This window comes from Orycteropus afer, unplaced genomic scaffold, assembly GCF_000298275.1.
Source record: "Orycteropus afer afer isolate SDZICR_OR568_19922 unplaced genomic scaffold, OryAfe1.0 scaffold00049, whole genome shotgun sequence".
In the NCBI taxonomy this organism is placed as follows: Eukaryota; Metazoa; Chordata; class Mammalia; order Tubulidentata; family Orycteropodidae; genus Orycteropus; species Orycteropus afer.
Window position 1 is genome coordinate 12778498 of NW_006921636.1, and position 17927 is coordinate 12796424.

The 17927-nt window shown below is 51.4% G+C and overlaps 1 protein-coding gene across 1 annotated transcript in view; it reads right to left on the minus strand.

Annotated features, from left to right (window-relative positions):
* HNF4A (hepatocyte nuclear factor 4 alpha) overlaps positions 1 to 17448 on the minus strand; it is a 28935-nt gene extending 11487 nt beyond the window's left edge. The window contains exons 1-6 of the mRNA XM_007938404.2: positions 17334 to 17448; positions 12592 to 12766; positions 11403 to 11497; positions 4713 to 4819; positions 3825 to 3980; positions 209 to 296 (exon numbers count right to left, since the gene is read on the minus strand). Coding sequence (XP_007936595.1) covers positions 209 to 296; positions 3825 to 3980; positions 4713 to 4819; positions 11403 to 11497; positions 12592 to 12766; positions 17334 to 17448 — 736 coding nt within the window. The remainder of the gene's footprint in view (positions 1 to 208; positions 297 to 3824; positions 3981 to 4712; positions 4820 to 11402; positions 11498 to 12591; positions 12767 to 17333) is intronic.
* Between the last annotated feature and the right edge of the window lie 479 nt (positions 17449 to 17927).

Sequence of the window (17927 nt, forward strand, 5' to 3'; positions counted from 1 at the left end):
GACTCGACGGCACATAACAACAACAACAACAGGGGAGTATCCAGTTGAGAACTGAGTCCTGGAATCCTCCATTTGCAAGCCTGAGGACAAGGCCATTCCTAATCGGCCACCCTGCCCTGCCTGCCTCTCTGGACATCTCTTGTGTCTGTAGGTGTGCCTCACTGGGTGTGTCCTTGGAGAGCCGGGCTGGGGCAGGCAGATGCCTCACCTAGGAGCAACACGTCCTTGAACACCATGGATCTCTTGGTGGCTCCAAGCAGCAGGTGCTCGCCAGCATGGGCCCTGAGCAGGGCGACCTGGAAGAGAGAATTGGATAGCGTCTGGCATCTGCACCCCTGGGAAGGCTGCTGCTGGCAACTTGTGTCCCAGCAAGTTGGCTCAGTGCTCCCCTCTGCCTCGTCCTGCCTGAACAATCAAGGGGCATCACAGCACTGCTGCTGTCCTCCCTAACTGATAACCAGGAATCTGGAGAAGGGTCAGCAAAGGCCCAGAAGAAACCTGGGAGGGGCGAGGACATGCAGCTCACAGCCAGGAGACCTCATGCTGACCTTGCCTTTGAACTGCTGTGGCCTTGGGCACTTGCTGCTCCTCTCAGGACCGTGTCTCTGTGCCTGCGAAACTGGAAGCAATCTCTGTGTGTGTTCCTTTTGAGTACAAGCTCAAAGGCTTTCATCTGATTCTCAAAAGGGTCTATGACCCCTGAGGTTCTAAAACTGGGTCATGAACTGATGGACCTGCTACAGAGAATTAGGAAGGGCACATTGTAAAAACACAGCTTGTGAGGCCCTACTAACAGGTTCTGGTTCTGCATGCATAGGCTGGGGCCTGGATATCTGCATTTAGGAAGCTTCCCAGTTGATTCTGTACTTGTGCTTGGGGAATAATGGGTCCAGAAGCTCTCCAGGACACCTGCCACTTGACATGGCAGGATCCTAAGATTCAGAGAGAGTTATAAGAATTTGCATGTGGATATGGGTCTCAGGGCTGGCCTTTCCCAAGGCAAAGGTGTGAGCCCTGGTTGTTGGCAAGGGTCAGCTCAACGGGCAAGGCAGCCTCTGAAGACTGAACTCCGAAGTGGTGTCCCAACCAGTTCATAGGACATCACCCACCCTTTCAGACCATCTGCTTTAGTGTTTGCATGAAGACCAAACAATGGGCTGGTCAACATTAATAGCAGGCTGGTAGTCTCAAGGATCTTATCTGCAAGGCTAGGTTAAGGATTTTAGAGACTGTTTAGGAGGCTTAACTATAAGGCAAAATGCTTTTGTTCATTAATCCATTTAATTGTTCATTCTTTCAGTCATCCAATGTTAAGTGCCTACTAAGTGCCAGACGCTCAGGGACAAAATGGTAAATAAAAGAGACAAATATGTAAGGTCTGTAGCTTCATAGAGATTACATTTTATTAAGGGTGTGGGTGTGTATAGCAGATAATAAAGTAGAAACCAGATAAATAAATAGGACAGAGCGTGATGGAGCTAAAAAGGCAGGCAGAAGAGGAGAGGGGAGAAGATAGGATGGGAGGGAAAGACAGAGAAGGGTGGAAGGAGGGAGGGAGGAAGACAAGAGGGAAGGTGAGGGTGGTATGATGGGGAGCATTGAGAAAGACGGGCTACGTTAGGTGGGGATGGAAGAGTAGGCCTCTCTAAGGCTTGAAAGATACCTGGCACATAGTAAGCCTTCACTTGATGTTTGTTACAAAAGAATGAATGGATGGGTGAGTGGATGAATGAACATCTGGCCCCTCTTGGGCAGCCACCTGCCCTGACGCCTTTAATTCCCTCACAGTTAGAACCTTGTGTGGATGACAGAAAAAGAAGAAAGTGAAAAACACTTTCCATGACCAGGGCAAAGGAGGCAGAGGGTGCTTACTGAGCATGTGTTATGTGTCTTAGACTGGACTAGGGGCTTTGCCCCTAGAGGCTCTCACCCTGGGAGGCAGAAGACCTGGACGAGAATCCCAGCTCTGTGGCTAACTTGCTCCGTGACCTTGGGCAACCCTTCTTGCCCAAGGCCTCAGTCACCTTGTCCAATTGTACCTGACCTTCTAGGTTTCTATGAATTGATGTCCAGAACAAACCAACAAGCCAACAAACTTAGAAGCTAGTTCCTGGGCCACTATGGACAGACTTGGGGTGTCATTTGGAGGACCATGTCTCTCTATTCTCCAGGTGTTCCCTACCCATCCTGGGCAAGATGGGACCCTCCTGGTCCCAGGTTCAGCCCCCCGACATGGTGGCTGTTCTGGGGTTGGGGTGGGGTTAATGATTGTCCCACATTATTGGCCACCCATCACTGCTCTCTGAGAATGCTCTGAGCCTCAGCCAGGGAGGTTTGGGTAGGAAATCGAGGTTAACAATTGTTCAGCTTGGGGGTATCTTGTTGTCCTGCTAAGCCCCTGGGAATGATCAGAAGGGATTAAACATTAATGTAGACTCTCCAGCAGAGGGGACCGGGGCCAGAGCATAAGCAGCAGGGGAGAGGGCAGGAGCAGCTTGGCCCAAATCTCTGCCCAGCCACCTCTGCTAAAGGGTGGGGAATCCAGGCAAGAGGGCCTTGGACCCAGCCCCTGTGTGGAGCTGAGGACCAGCCAACCATCGTTTGCACGGTATGTCCCGCTGTGGGATATTACTAGGTGTTCCAGCAGAGTCTGGGGCCAAGGGAGTGTGGGAAGCCCTGGGTTCCTCAAAGTTCAACAGCTGCCTTGACTGTAGGACTTCTCAGGAACTTGAATAAGCAGACATGCATTGCAAGACTTGTGCAAATGTGCAAAATGTATCAGCAAACACCCCAGGAGCTGGTTTCTACCTGTTCATTGGTATTTCTGAGCTGCCTTCAGAGCTGGGACGGTGACCCAGGCCAGCTCCCCTTTTCCAGGCAGGGAGCATGTCTGTGGAGCCTTGCACTTGCTCTCTGCAGGAGCTGTCATATCCAGAACCTTGGAACCTCATCTGTCTTCAGACTCCCCCAACCCCCTTTTTTTCCTCAGGACATTTTTGGATTCCCATGAATGCACTCTGGGAAGTAAGATGCTGAGTTAAACCATCTTGGTAGGATGCAAGAAAGAAACTAACATTTAGGATGGCCAGCAATGTCCAGGCCCCATGTTCTCATTGCCGTTGCGTTGTTTCTGACTCATAGCAACCCCTCCTTGGGTTTCCGAGGCGGCATCACTACGGAAGTAGATTGCTCAACCTTCCTTCAGAGGAGTGGCTGGTGGGTTTGAACCGCCAGCCTTCTGGTTAGCAGTCAAGCGCCTTAGGCACTACGCCACTGGAGCTCCCATCTAAATGCTCTATGACCCAATTTTGTGCTTTTCAAATAGTAATATATGCAATCCTCCCAACACTCTGAAGTGGATACTACCATTCTCACTTTACAGATAAGAAAACTGAGGCTGCGAGAAGTAATTTGTCCAAGATCACACAGTCTTAGAGCCAGAGCTTAAGCTCAAATCTAACCCCTGGCCCCAGGAGAGCTGTATGGTGCAGTGGTTGGTTAGGAAGTTGCACTTTGGAGTCTCCTTGTCTGGGTTCTAATCCCAGCTCTGCAGAATACTAGCTGTGCAGCCTCGAGCAAGTTACCTAACTTCTTTGTGTTGCAGTTTCCTCACCTATAAGATAAGGTATAATAATAGTACCTACCCCATAGGGTCATTGGAGGGATTGAATGAGCTCATATTTGTAAAGTGATTAAAACAGCTCCAGGCACACAGAGCACTGTGCATGTTTTCCTAGTAAAGTCAAACCAGCCCCCATGATGATACGCAAGGTGTGCCAGCAGGACCCTGTGCCCCCACTGCCCACTGCCCTTGCCTCCCACACCTGGTCGTCCAGGGGGAGCTCGCAGAACGCCGGGATGTACTTGGCCCACTCGACAAGCACCAGCAGCTGCTCCTTCATGGACTCGCACACGTCCGCGATGCTGGCGATCTTCTTGGCCCGGATGTCGCCATTGATCCCAGAGACAGGGGAGGTGATCTGGAGAAAACAAAGGAAAATGTTTGGATTCTCTCCACACTCTCTGTCCCTTGCATCCTACTTCCTCCCATGCCTAGAAAAGGGGGTGCTAGACCATGGGTGCCTTACCAGCTCTGAGGGAAGCTCAGGAACAGAGCAGGCAGAAGGAGGCATGTGAGGAGGTGGATGTGAGGGATAAGGGCTCCCTCTGGGCCTTCCCCTGCTGCCTGCCCCCTGCAGCCCCCTTTTCAGCTCCTTAGAACTCCAAGGAACCCATTGGCCACAGGAGAGAAGCAGGGCAGACCTTATCATCCTTATCTGATAGATGAAGAAATCATGGCCCAGAGAGGGGCTGTGACCTGCCCAAGGTCACAAAGCGAGGGGTGGCCAAGCCCATTTGCCATTTCTGTCCATTGCTCAGTCCTCTCAGTGCTAAGCTGATCTCAGGCCCTCAGTGAGAGCAAAGACTGCTTGGCCTGCAAAGGCAGGCAGCAGCATGTACTACAAAGTGCCCAGGGCACCAGGCCTGTGTTCAAGTTCAGCCTTTGCTACAAAACAGGCTGTGAGACACTGGTGGTACCCCGTCTCTGGACTCAGTTTCCCTTCTAGGTAGCTGGGGACCCGTCCGCCTGCTGCTCCAGGGCCTAGCTGGGGAAAATAGGAGTGGAGGAGGGTGTGACTCCTCTTCCGTGTGGGGCTGTCCCTGGATGAGTTGGGGGGGGGTTCCTAGGTGGGTAGGAGGTCACCCAGTACCTGCTGAGACAGCACTTCGGCCTGTAGGAGCGCATTGATGGAGGGCAGGCTGCTGTCCTCATAGCTCGATCTGCGAGTGCTGATGCGGTCCCGCTCATTCTGGACAGCTGTGAGGAGGCGGAGGGCATGGTGAGGAGGTGGACCACGAGCGCAGGGGTCCCGGGACTCAAGAAGAGTGGGTGCGATGTAAGGGGAGAGAGCTCAACTCAGAGAGACAGTGCAAGCCTGTCCTGGAGCAAAGGAAACACATTTGGGGGTAGGAGGGGGGGTGGTGTCTAGAGGGCAGGGAATTAGGGAAGACAGCTTCTAGCTCAGTTTGTGGAAGAAGTTTCCAAACACCAGGACTGCCCCCTACACACACACACACATACACAGTGGGGGGACCAGGAGTGATGCACCCATTGTGGGGGGCATCCAAGACAGTGATGGCTTGGCAAAGGGTTTAAGATGGGTCTTAAGCATTGAAGAGGAGATCCAACCAGATCATACATTTCTAAGCTCTGTTTTAGAAAAGGATCTTTTTTTTCCAGATGAAAGTGTGTAAAACAAGCACAATGAATTACTCTAGGTGGCACCAAGATGGCTTGGAGTGCCGGGACGGAAGCCTTGGACAAGAAGACTGGGAGGGCCCCATCTGCTCTGAAGGTGCCATCCAATAGCCAGAGCTGCCCATGCTCTGGTCTAACCTCAGAGACAGCAAAGCCAGCTGTTCCCCTCTTCCCCCAACCGGGCTCTCTCCCGGGAACTCAGCGATCTGGGACCTCTGTCCACCGGGGCCCCACACGCTACTTTGCACTCCCATCCAGGCTCGTTCTGACTTAAGATGTCACATGCAACTTCCACTGCCCAGATCCATCCCTTGCGATTGCAGAGGCCTCATTGCAATGAGGCTTTGCTGAGGCTGGAAGGAGAGAAGCCTCGGTTCCTGTCTGAAACTCACTCTCTGTGTGCCCATAGGAACTACATCATCTCTCTGGGCCTCAGCTGTCTTCATCTCTAACACACTTGCTTCCCTCTCAAACCTGGTCCTCTGGAGTCTTTCCCATCCCTCGGACCCAAACTATGGGTGTCTTCCCAGACTCCTCTCACACCCCACGTCAGATCCACCAGCAAATGCTGTCAGTAATCCCAGCAAAACAGATCTGCTGCCGGCACTTCCTCTGCTTCCACCTAAGTGGGCCCTGGCGCCTCTCCCAGGATCAGGGCAGGCCCTCCTCGCTGATGTCCTTGCTTCCAGCCTCAGCAGCCAGGAAAACCAAACCACACCAGTTGCTATCGAGTCAATTCCGACTCAGGGAGACGCCGTGTGTATCAGAGTGGAACTGTCCACGGGGTTTTCAATGGCGGATTGTTCAGGAGATGGCTAGGCCTCTCTTGCACCTCCGGGTGGACTCAAATCTTCAACTTTTCAACTAGCGGTTCAACGTGTTAGCTGCTCACACCACCTAGGAACTCCCAGAAGGTAAAACTCAGCTCAGGGGGCGTCCCTCACATGGCAGAAAACCATGACTCCTCATCATTACAGCAGCAGGCCCCTGAGATCCTGCCCCCTTTTCTGATTTCACCTTTTACGCCCACCCCCTCACTCCCTCTGCTGCAGCCACACCAGCTTCCTTGCTCTTCTTCCAAGGAGCCCTGGTTAAACACTTAGCTGCTAGCTGAAAAGCTGGCGGTTCGAACCTACCCAGTGATCCCATGGGAGAGAGACTTGTCAATCCACTTCTGTAAAGATTAAAAAACCAAAAAATCAAACTCACTGCCATTGAGTGGATTCGACTCATAACGACCCCTCCTTGGGTTTCCGAGGCAGTATCACTACAGAAGTAGATTGCCCAACCTTCCTTCCAAGGAGTGGCTGGTGGGTCAAATGGCTTAGGCACTATAGCCTAGGAAACACTATGATTCTACTCTGTTACATGAGGTCGCTATGAACTGAAAATTGACTTGATGGCACTTAACAACAGCTCTTACTCTGATACCTTAGGAATACTTCCCTTCACAACCTTTGTAGCTGCTGTCTCCACAACCCAGAATCCCTTTCCATATGACTTAGCTTCTCCACCGTACTCATGTCTCTGTGCAAATGTCACCTTTTCTGAGATGCCTTGTCTAATAGGGCATTTCTTCCCTCACACTCACTCTGTCCCCTTATTCTGCTCTATTTTTCTCCTTGGCACTTAACGTAGAATCATCTGTTCATGGGTTTATTGTCTATGTCTCTCAAGAGAAGGAAAGCTCCAGAGATCAGGAACCATGTCCCTCTTGTTCATAGCTGTGGCCCCAGAGTCTACAACTGTGCCTGGTATACAGCAGGTGCTCAGTAAATATTAGTGGTGTGAGTGAAAGAAGGAGTTGGATGAGACAAGCTCTAATTCTTACAAGCACCCCATTTCTCAAGGCAACATGGACTTTCCAACTCTTCAACTTTCCCCTGATTTCACACATAGCAGCTGGGGAGAAATTGGATGAGTCAAACACCCCAGACTGAGCCCAGGAGTCAGTGGGTAGAGAGACGAACACCCCCTCTTCCCGAGGCCCCACTGGCCACCCCTGCCCTGCCACCATGGACAGGACAGCTCACAGCACAGCTTCCCCGCCCCAGCTGGCACTTGGCCCCACTGGCCAACACCCTCCTGTGGCTGCTGGGCCTGCCAGGCTGCCCGCACCCACTGGGCGCCAGTGGCAGAGGCGGGCAGAATAAAAGGGCTGCTGTCAGCAGCTGCGGAGAGGGCTCCTCAAGGTTAGGCCTGCGTTATCAGCGCCCGGTGCGAGCTCAGTCACGGAATGATGTTTTCCAAATGTTTGCTCAGTATTAGCAGGGTCGGGGACCTAATGTAACTTCTATTGAATATTAACCGATGGGGCAGAAGTGGAGAGGAAGATGAGCTTGTCTTCCCAGAGAACCCCTGTGGGAGAACTTGGGGGACTGGACCCTGGTCGGAGGAAGGTCCTGGTCACACAGCCCTGGTCCATCACCAACAGCACCTCCTACACCTTCTGCACCCTAGATCCCTGACCTCTGACCCCTGACCCCTGGTCCTGCTTCCTGGACTGGGTTTCAGATGTCCGGAATTGAGCATTTTCCTTTCATAGCTGAGGCCCAGGCAAATGTCTGTCTCCCTAGCCTCTGGTTGTAGGAACAAAATCTCAACCTGCAGTTGGGCCCACTGACTCCTAGGTTTCTGCCCAGAGTCTGTCCCTCCAAGGACCCTACTTGCAAATGCAATAGAGTCCTCAGGCTGAGATTTACAAGCCTGTGAGATTTGGAGCCCTCTCCCATGGTCAAGAGAAGTTTCAGTAATTCAAACCAGGGAAGATACCTACCATTCAACCTGGTCACCCCCAGTTTGGTGTCTGCTCAGTTCTGGAGAAATCTGAAGTCTAGTCTTGACCATCATATCATCTCTCTGGTGAGATGTCAGTAATCCCAGCAAAACAGATCTGCTGCCGGCACTTCCTCTGCTTCCACCTAAGTGGGCCCTGGCGCCTCTCCCAGGATCAGGGCAGGCCCTCCTCACTGATGTCCTTGCTTCCAGCCTCAGCAGCCAGGAAAACCAAACCACACCAGTTGCTATCGAGTCAATTCCGACTCAGGGAGACGCCATGTGTATCAGAGTGGAACTGTCCACGGGGTTTTCAATGGCGGATTGTAACCTCTTGCCTCTCACTACCATCTAGTCAACCCTGACCTATAGGAACCCCTCTTGGGTTTCCAAAGTGGTAAATCTTCATGGAAGTAGATTGTCCCAATCTTCCTTCCATAGAGTGGCTGGTGGGTTCGAACCACCAACCTTCTGGTTAACAGTCAAATGCCTTAGCCACTGTGCGTGCCATCAGAGCTCCTTTCCCTATCTGTAAAGTGGGGAGGAAATGGATTTGATGGCTTCTTACAGACCTGACTGGTTTATAATCCTAGGTTTCCAGCTCGCATTTTCTTTTCCTCAAGGACTACTTTCAGTCCCCAAACCCTGCTAAAGCCATCTAGGAAGAGAACTAAAAACTCATTTCAATTCATCTCATCAGTGAAGCTGCCATTGAGAATTTCCTGTGGCTTTGGGAACTTCCCATCAGGCCAAGGAAGGGTGGTTGAGGCCACCAGACTTAGGTGAAACCAATTGCCTTTGAGCTGCTTCTGCCTCTTGGCAACATCACATATGTTAGAGTCCAATCCATAGGGTTTTCAATGGATGATTTTTCAGAAGAGTACACAGCAGGTCTTTCTTCCAAAGTGCCTACAGAGGAACTTGAACATCTAACCTTTTGGTTAGCAGTCAAGTGCATTGACTATTTGCAACCCCCAGGGCTCCATAAGACTTGGGTAGAACTAGTAATAACCTTACTTCTCAGAACTCAACCATGGTGGCAACTGAACACTTTGCAACCCTGGCCCATTCTCAAAACAACCAAGAGATCGCATGTGTCACAATTAACACAGGCATATACATAAAGTACCAGGGTTTACTAGGCCATACTCACTTGCTATCAGCCAACTTTCCTGTCCTCCTGGTATGATGTCACTTCTCCTGGGCCAGACTAAGGCTGAATGGGCTGGGGTTCCAACCCCTTCCAGGAGATGGGACATGGAACCTGCTGGCTCAGTGACAGCTCAGTGAGAGGACCAGGGAGCAAGCATACCTGTCCCGGTTGGCTGTGTTACGTACACAGGTATGTCAGCGTGTGGGAAGCCAGACCCACAGATCCAGACCCATCAATTTAGTCCCTTCCTCTTACAGATGGGAAAACAAGTCAAGCAGAGCCAGAAACTTCTGTGAAGTTACACACGTGGAAATGACTCTGTATGTTTAACAAGGGACATATATAAAGACCGACCACCTGCAGGACCAGGCTGCATCCAGGCCCAGGTAGGGAGCCATCTGCTCAGGTGAGCTACCAACCCCTCTCCTCACCTGCCTGGCTCCGAGCCTGAAGTTGCAACATGAGAGATTCACTCTCTTAAACACAAATCCTATGAATAACACTTCTGGACAATCACAGAAGCCAAAGGTACTTGACTGCTAACCAGAAGGCTGGCAGTTCAAACCCACCAGCTGCTCCTTCGAAGGAAGGTTGGGCAATCTACTTCTGTAGAGATACCACCTTGGAAATCCAAGGAGGGGTCGCTATGAGTCAGATCCAACTTGATGACAGTGAGTTTGTTTTTTTTTGGCTTTTGGGATAATAGAATCACTGATTATAAATCATAGAAATATTAGGCCCTTAGACAGTAGTTCCCCATCCATTTCTTATCTCCAGCTGTTCACATGTGAGTCACATTTCTGTTCATAACATTTCTCATTCCCCACAGCGGTTCTCAACTTGGAAGTGTGAGTGGGTGAGAAAGGCCCGACCCCATTAAAACCTGGCCGGGGGGAGGAGAAGGGAGACTGGTAGTTTGAAAAAGCCCTCCCCCACTTTCAAAATCGCTGAGGTCTGGGTGTTAGAATTGTGGTATTTGGACCTTCATTGGGATAAGCAGGCCCAGTTCTTCCGACAGGGCTCATATGCTTAGACCAAAGCCCTATAGACATGGGACGCAGAAGATATCCCTGAGGGTGGAGGCAGAGAAGTAGGCTCAGAAGTGGTCAGGGAACAGGGACACTGCCAAAGCCAAGTGTCCCCTCCTTAGTCGGCCTGGCGCAGGCTGGCTCCCAGGTTCCTACTCCCGGGGTGGGTGGTGTGTGTGTGTTTGTACAGGACTAGAGCGAGGGTTTGGCTTGGGTGGTCCAGCTATAATCTGGAGTGAAGGTCTAGGGCTAGTCCCTGAGCTAGGAGCGGTGAGATTGAGGGAGAAGGAAACAGATCAGAAAATGAACTCAAATGACTTTGAGAAGCAGTTAAAAGATTTTTATCTTGTGAGCTTGAGCTGAAAACAATTTTAAGTATTTCTGGGGTCTGGAGGGCATGAATAGGTAAAGTTGAAATATTGTCCAAATAGCACTGACCTTGACTCCCAAGCTTTCAGGGTTCAAATCTCAGGACTTCCATTGACCAGCTGTGGGGCCTTAGGCAAATTGCTTAACCAACCTGGGCTTCCATTCCCTCATCCATGAAAAGAGAGGGATAATAATGGTGCCAATCCCACAGGATCATCATGAGAAAGAAAGGAGCAAATGGAGAAAATGCCCGGCCAACGATTGGTAGGAGGAGGCCCGGCAAGACCCTAATGCCATGCTCCTGCCTTTCCATCCCCATGCACCCAGGACGTGTCTGGTGCCCTTATTCCTGTTTTCTGGAATATGAAAACTTTGGTGATCACCTGGTACGTAGGATGGAGATGAAAGGGATCGGGGCACATTTCCCAGGACAGGGAGCCCCTAGCTGGTCACATTCATTTAGTCTGGGTGGTGGGCGTTTGTATTATCATTCGCTCCACTTTTCCTGAAGGTTGAACTAGTGTATGGAGAAAAGCCACTCCGCGTATCTGCCTAGTGGTGGAGAAGGCAGACAGGGGTGGCAGTTGCTGCTAGGAGCTGAGTAGCTGGGGGTGGAAGCTTATCTCTTTGAATCTTTCTCAAGACCAAGCCCAGCCCCTCCCTATGGTCAGATTTCCAGGCCCTCCCTCCTCTCTTATGAGCCAGTCACCCCGGGGCCTGTCACGTAGTCATAAAGTCCTGGCTACAGTTGTAAATGACTCTGGGGAGCTAGGGGTGTGGGTGGGGCAGTGGGGTGGTAGGGGAGGGCCGGGCTCACCTTCCTTCTTCATGCCAGCCCGGAAGCACTTCTTGAGCCTGCAGTAACGGCACTGGTTCCTCTTGTCTTTGTCCACCACGCACTGCCGGCTAAATCTGGGGAGGGCTTTGGATGGTTGGATGCAGAAAGGATAGCCTTCCCCTTCCCAGGAAGGAACTAGGACTTCGGCCATCTGGTTGACCCCCAGCTTCCTTACTCGAACTCCTCATTCCAGAAGTTCCTATGCTAATCAATCAAGGCCCTGTGGACTCTAAGAGTCCTGCCAAAGATGGGGAAACTGAGGCTCAGAGAGACAACACGTGGCCATGGGTCACTCAGCTAGTCAGTGGCAGAGCTGAGTTGGGAACCCCAGCCTTTTGAGTAGCAGCACACTGTTAATTTCCATCACATCTCTAAAATCCCAGCATCCCTGGTGAGCCGCTTGCATAAACCACTCTCTGGAGTTGGGTGTGGATGAAATAGAAGCAATGCAGCCGAGTGGCAGAGGTGGGACCTGAGTGTCTGCTCTGTCTCCACCATTCATTCAAACCTGGTGACCTTGGGTAAACTAACCCTTTCTAAGCCACAGCTTCCTCAACTCTAAAGTGAGAATAATATTAGTAACCATCTCAGAGAGGTGTTGGCGGGTAAAAGTGAGATAATATACGGCAAGAGCCTGCCAAGTGCTTACATTTGACATTATTTTATTATTACTGTTACCCAGAACAGGAGATCTATTGAAGGAGGCATGTCCAAGGCTGTAGGGAGCCTGATAGGTAGAAAGGCCTGGGGACAATCCCCCATTTGCCCCAGAAAAGCACCAGGTTGAAGGATGGCCCCACTCTCTGAGGCTTCAGAGGAGGCTAGATTCTAAGCCTCATGGGTTCTCACTTGCTAAAATGGGAATGAAAACAATGGGCTTGTGGGCTGATTCAATACAGCAACGCATGCAAAGTCTTAGTATGTTACCTGGCGTAGAGTAAGTGTTCAATAAAGGGCAGCCAATAACTTTATGAAAAGTGGATGGGATTCCCAGACTAGATGTTCTTTTCTGGATCTTAAAAGACTAAGAAACCAGGGGAGCCTTGAAGGCCTGGAAGAGCAGATGCCTCAGAGACCCAGCCAGGAAGAAGGCAGACCCTGGGGAACTTTAGCCCAAGTGCACCCATGTAGCTGGAGAATCAGAGCCCTGCGCGGGGAGGCCCCTCACCTGCAGGAGTACATGTGGTTCTTCCTTACGCTCCTCCGGAAGAAGCCTTTGCAGCCGTCACAGCTCGAGGCTCCGTAGTGTTTCCCTGTGGCCCGGTCCCCACAGATGGCGCACAGGGCGCTGACACCCAGGCTGTTGGGTGCGTTGAGGTTGGCGTTTTCTGAAGGGGATGTGTCTGTGCCAGAAGAGATACGAGCATGGACTCAGGAGGGCAGTGAGCCACCTCTTGGTGGTGGGGATTCAGAAACCCATATGATAGTTGCAGGAATCTTCCCCGGTCTTCCGCCTCACTGGACCTAGTTCTCTTCCTGTCTCCATCATCCCAGACACTGGGAGAAGCACTGGGCTCTTGGGAAGCTCAGTGTGACATCTACACATTGGGGGTGGTTGTGACACATCGCACAGAGTCGTTTGTGAGTATTGGCTGCTGCCCATGGTGGAGGCCACCAGCTGTGAGCTTCTCTGTGAAGGAATGAAAATCTGGCCCCTCCTTGGCTGCACATGACCCCGATAGACTCCTGATTGATACGGTGGGAAGGTGGGGCAAGGCTGTAGGACAAATAACCCCCTGGCTTCTCCCCCAAACTAGGGGCTGTCCCTTGTTTCTCACCAAGTGACCAGGGCTGGGTGGGTCTCAACTTGGTGCCCAGGACTCGCCTGGGGAGAAGACACACACTAAGAATACTTGCTCTTTGCCCTCCTTGGAGGGTCACGGCAAGGATCTGGGCACTTCTCAAGTAACTCCTGTCCAGAGGCAAAAGGTCCTGGGTCTGTATAAATATGAGAAGGACGGGTAAGAGGCAGAGTGGCAAAGGGGGTCTTGGGTTGGGCATCTGGAGGCCCAGGTACTATCGCTGAAGCTACCACTAACTTGCCTGTGACCTTGGGCAAGTTCCTTTTCCTGTTTCCCCAAGGCCTCAGTTTCCCTAACTGTAAAACGGAGCAGTTTGACTGGTCTGGTTGTTTTCTTTCTTTTTAATTTCAGCATCTGAACCCTTCTTTTTGTAAGCAAATCCTCCACCAAGGATAGACCCTTTGGAGATATGATGGATGCTATAGACCATCTCCTTGGAAAAATGAAGGCATGAACAGCACACATTTCCATAGGAATCCTGAGTCCTTGGTTTCTAAGAGGACATCCGGTTAAGAACTGGAGAGGGGCACAACATTATAGTTAAGAGCACAAACTCTGGCGCCTTGTGCCCAAGTTTGAATCCCAAATTTCCCATTTCTTAGCTATGTGATGTTGGCTAAGTTATCTCCAAGCCTTAGTTTCGTCATTTATAAAATGGGGAGCATAATCTTCTGTGGAATACCTGGTGGGTTTGAACCACTGATCTTTTGGTTAGCTGCCAAATGCTTTAACCACTACACCACTAAACCAAAACCCAAACCAAACTCACTGCCACCAAGTCGATTCCAACTTACAGTGACCCTCATTGGGTTTCAGAGGCAGTAAATCTCTATGGAAGTGGATTGCCTCATCTTCCTTCCACAGAGTGGTTGGTGGGTTTGAACCACCAACCTTCTGGTTAGCAGTCAAATGTCTTAGGCACTACGCCACCAGAGCTCCTTAATATTCCCCTATGGCTGTTGGGAGGAGTCAATGAATCAATATATACTAGTGTTTGTAAAATAAAAACATTTCTGCAAAAGCAAACTCTCAGAAGATATGACTCTCAGCCTCCACACGCAAATGGACACCATCACAACTCACTTTGGACACGGCCTTGTTGAACATCTCCTGAGACTCCAAATGTGCCCAGGAGTGTGGCCCCCTCCGCTTGGTGAATTATTCCCGGAGATGGTGGTAATTGTTAAGCCATGCTGGTGCCCTTTCTCCCTGAGCCTCGCCTCCCCAACCCCCAGGGAGAGCTGACCCCACAACTCCCACTCCCAACCCCCAGGGCCAGCAGCAGATTATCCAATAAGCAAGGTAAGCACTGGCTTACTTGTGCTTATTTACTTATCTGTCGTGAATAGTTTCACATTTTTTTTTTTTCACCACAACTGAAAAACATGGAATCTGCTCGCTACCAATGAGTAAGTAAGCACAAGTAAGACTCTGCTTACCTTGCTTATTGGATAACCTACCCCTGTCAGGGGTTGTACATTTGAAAAGAGGCTTTGATCCTGTAGGAAGGTGCTGTGGGGTTAGGAGAGAGACAGATGCCAGCCATCACTGGAAGCAGAATTTTTGATGGGGTGAAAAAACGTGAAATTGTTCACTAGAGATTAGTAAATTGGGTAATCCAACGTTGCCCAGGGCGAGTTGACCCCACAGCACCCCCTATCCCCAGGGTGAACTAGTCCCACAGCAACCCCCATCCTCAGGGTGAGCTGACCCTACAACTCCTGGCCATTTGGGTGGAGAGGGCAGAGAAGGAGCTTGCATTTCATCCCCCATTCTCCAGAGAGGACATCAAGGCTCAGGGGGACAAGTGACCGGCCAGGGTCATCACTGCTGCTGAGTGGAGGAACTACATCTATATGTCAGGTGTGCTGACCCCTCTGGTGAGTACCACACATGTTAAGGTGTCTAATGAGACCTCTGATAAGTAAGGACCTCCAGCTTCTGCTGCTTCTGAATGGGGAGCAGAGGGTGGGGAGCAGAGGGTGGGGAGCCTGCAAGCTCCCAGCTCACAATGCATGCCAAACACTTTGTAGCAACCTCATATAACCCCAACTCTCAGACCACCTCAGACCCCGGGAATGCAGGCCCTTCTTACACATGCTTTGAGTTCTTGAGACCACCCGTGTGGGGCCAGCACCTGTTATTAGTGCAAAGGATTCAGGGGCATCGTCTCGTCTAATCCTCGGTTAGCCCTGGGAGGCACACACTATCTCCCTCCGTTTCACAGATGAGGAAACTGAGCTCAGAGCGGCAACGTGGCTTGCCAAGTTCACACAGGTAGGAAGGATCTATCTCAGAGTTTGAGCCCAGATCCTCCTGGCTTCAGAGCCAGAGGTTGTCTTGTTTTGGGCACACCCAGCCAGAGGGCTGAACTTGGCCTGTGGCTCAGAAGCACACAATTCCTGGGAGCTGGGGACATGGGCTTTGGAAAGGTGTTGAGGCCAGGCCTGGGGAGCAGCCCAGCGCTGGGCAGTGGCCAGGACTGTGACAGCACCCACTGCCTCTGTCGGGTCACACAGCACTCCACAGCAGCCCCCTTATTTACCATTTCCAGCATGTGACCCTGAACATTCCTAGAAGCCGGCTGGCCAGTAGGTTTAGGGTGATTAAGCTCATTTTGTAGACCATACAGAGGCCAGGAGAAGAGAGATGACATGCCCAAGGTCACACAGTGAGTGGATGCCAGAGTGGGCAAGTTCCCCGATGAGACTGACCACAGCAGTGCATGCCCTCCACTTCCACCCCTGCTTGGTTGCTGCCTCCTCTTTCTAGTTGAGTTGACCACAGTGGTACAGGCCTTGGCTGAAGCCACAGCTGGACTCCACATTTGCAGCCATGGAAGGGAGGCAGGTAGCAGACGGAACTTGGCAGCTGCCACCACTGCTCTGAGGTTGCCCTGGAGCCAGTTAAGATCCTTTCCCTCTAGAGAGCTTCCTGGCTTCCAGGCCTTCTCCCTCCCCACCTCCTTGTGGGGAACAGTCCACCCCCAGTGATGTTGGGAGGATACAGAAACCTCCCCATCCTACCCAAGGCCACAAAAATCTGCTCAGAGACAAACAGCCATGTTGTTGACGTGAACTTCACTTAGCAAAAGCCAAAGCCAAAACCCCACGCATCACGTCCGCATATTCATGCACACCAGAGTGCTTATCCCAGTACACGGGGTGCACACATAGCATCTGAAGTAGGTATAGACAAGCCACATGATAAAACACCCATATAGAACACATGTCCAGAAATCCTGGGGTACACAAACACCCACATGCATAGCACAGGCAGTCACAGCCCCACACAGACATGCCCACAGACACAGGGATACACCCTCACAGTTACATACACAAGCAAGACAAACATAGGCTCCCCTAGCAGCACACACAAACACAGGCCCACTCAGTGAACAAATACCTATAGAAATGTACACAGATGCACAGACACAAGAACACACAAATGTAAATGTCTACCTGCCGGCACTGGTATACCCACAGACACTCATGTCCCAACATAGCACACGCACCTCACCCACACACTTACACAGAAACTCATATGTGTACAGGAAGAGGATCACAGTCGCACACACACTGCTGAGCTGGAATCTATGCTAGCCAAACTTCATTTAACTAAGTAGGGTGTCTACCTCAAAAGAGCCCCAAAGAGATCCTGAAATGCAGTTATGCCTCCACCCACTGTATCCAGGGACAGGACATACCTTTCCATCTCTCTGGACTTAAGCCCAAGGGGTTCAAAAGGGACCATTTTGGGCTAAATTACTAGGGCTCGATGCCAAGAGGGAGCTCACCATCATGTCTCCACTCCAGTGACATGCCAAGCGGCAACAGCTTTGAGGTAATGGAGACTGGTAGGGCCCTCCAAGAACAGGGATAGTCTTTTGCTGGAAATTTGCCCCTGCAGGTCTGCCCTCCCCCAGAATGCTCCTGGTCACTGTCCCTGGCCACATTTGCTTCACCTGGCAACAGCTGTCCTAGCCCTACAAGACCAACCCTATGATTTTCCATCACTCTGCACCCAATCCAGAGTAGCAAAGATTCACTTCGTACCTGGGCACACCTGCCCCCAACTGGCACACCTGAGTACACCTGTCCACACCTACCATTGCCCATCGTCAACACCTGCACATTCTCAAACTCCAGGGTGGTGTAGGCTGGGTCCAGCGCAGCACTGTAGTCGGCCATGTCCATGTCGACAAGGGTTTTGGAGAGGCGCATTCTCCCCTGCCACCACACCTCGGCCACCTGCCCAGCCCAGGATGCCCACCCTGAGCCCTGGCCCCCACCCTCTGCCCTCCCACCGCCTCCTCCTAGACACCCTCTCTGCCTTCCTGCGTTTCAAACCGTCCTCTGGGAGGCTCTGCCGCGAGTCTGGCCTAGGCTCTACACAGGGGTGGAGGCTCTGCTGGGGAGGGGTGGGGGTTAATGGTTAATCTGGTCCCCCACTGGTGGATAGGCTGGGCGGGGCTGTACCGATTTGGCTGTTTGTTGGTTTCTAGCTGACACTCTGGGTGCTAATTACAACTGTTGGGGCCCCAACTCACCAAGATTCTGTCACGAATTCTTCAAGACAGGCACTAAAATTCACTGGCACCCTCACTTGACCCCTAACTTAGCACTCCAAGTCTGGTTTCTAATTGATACACTTAGACACCAATAGCCGCCTCGGAGATACCTTAATTCAAAGCTTCTCCATC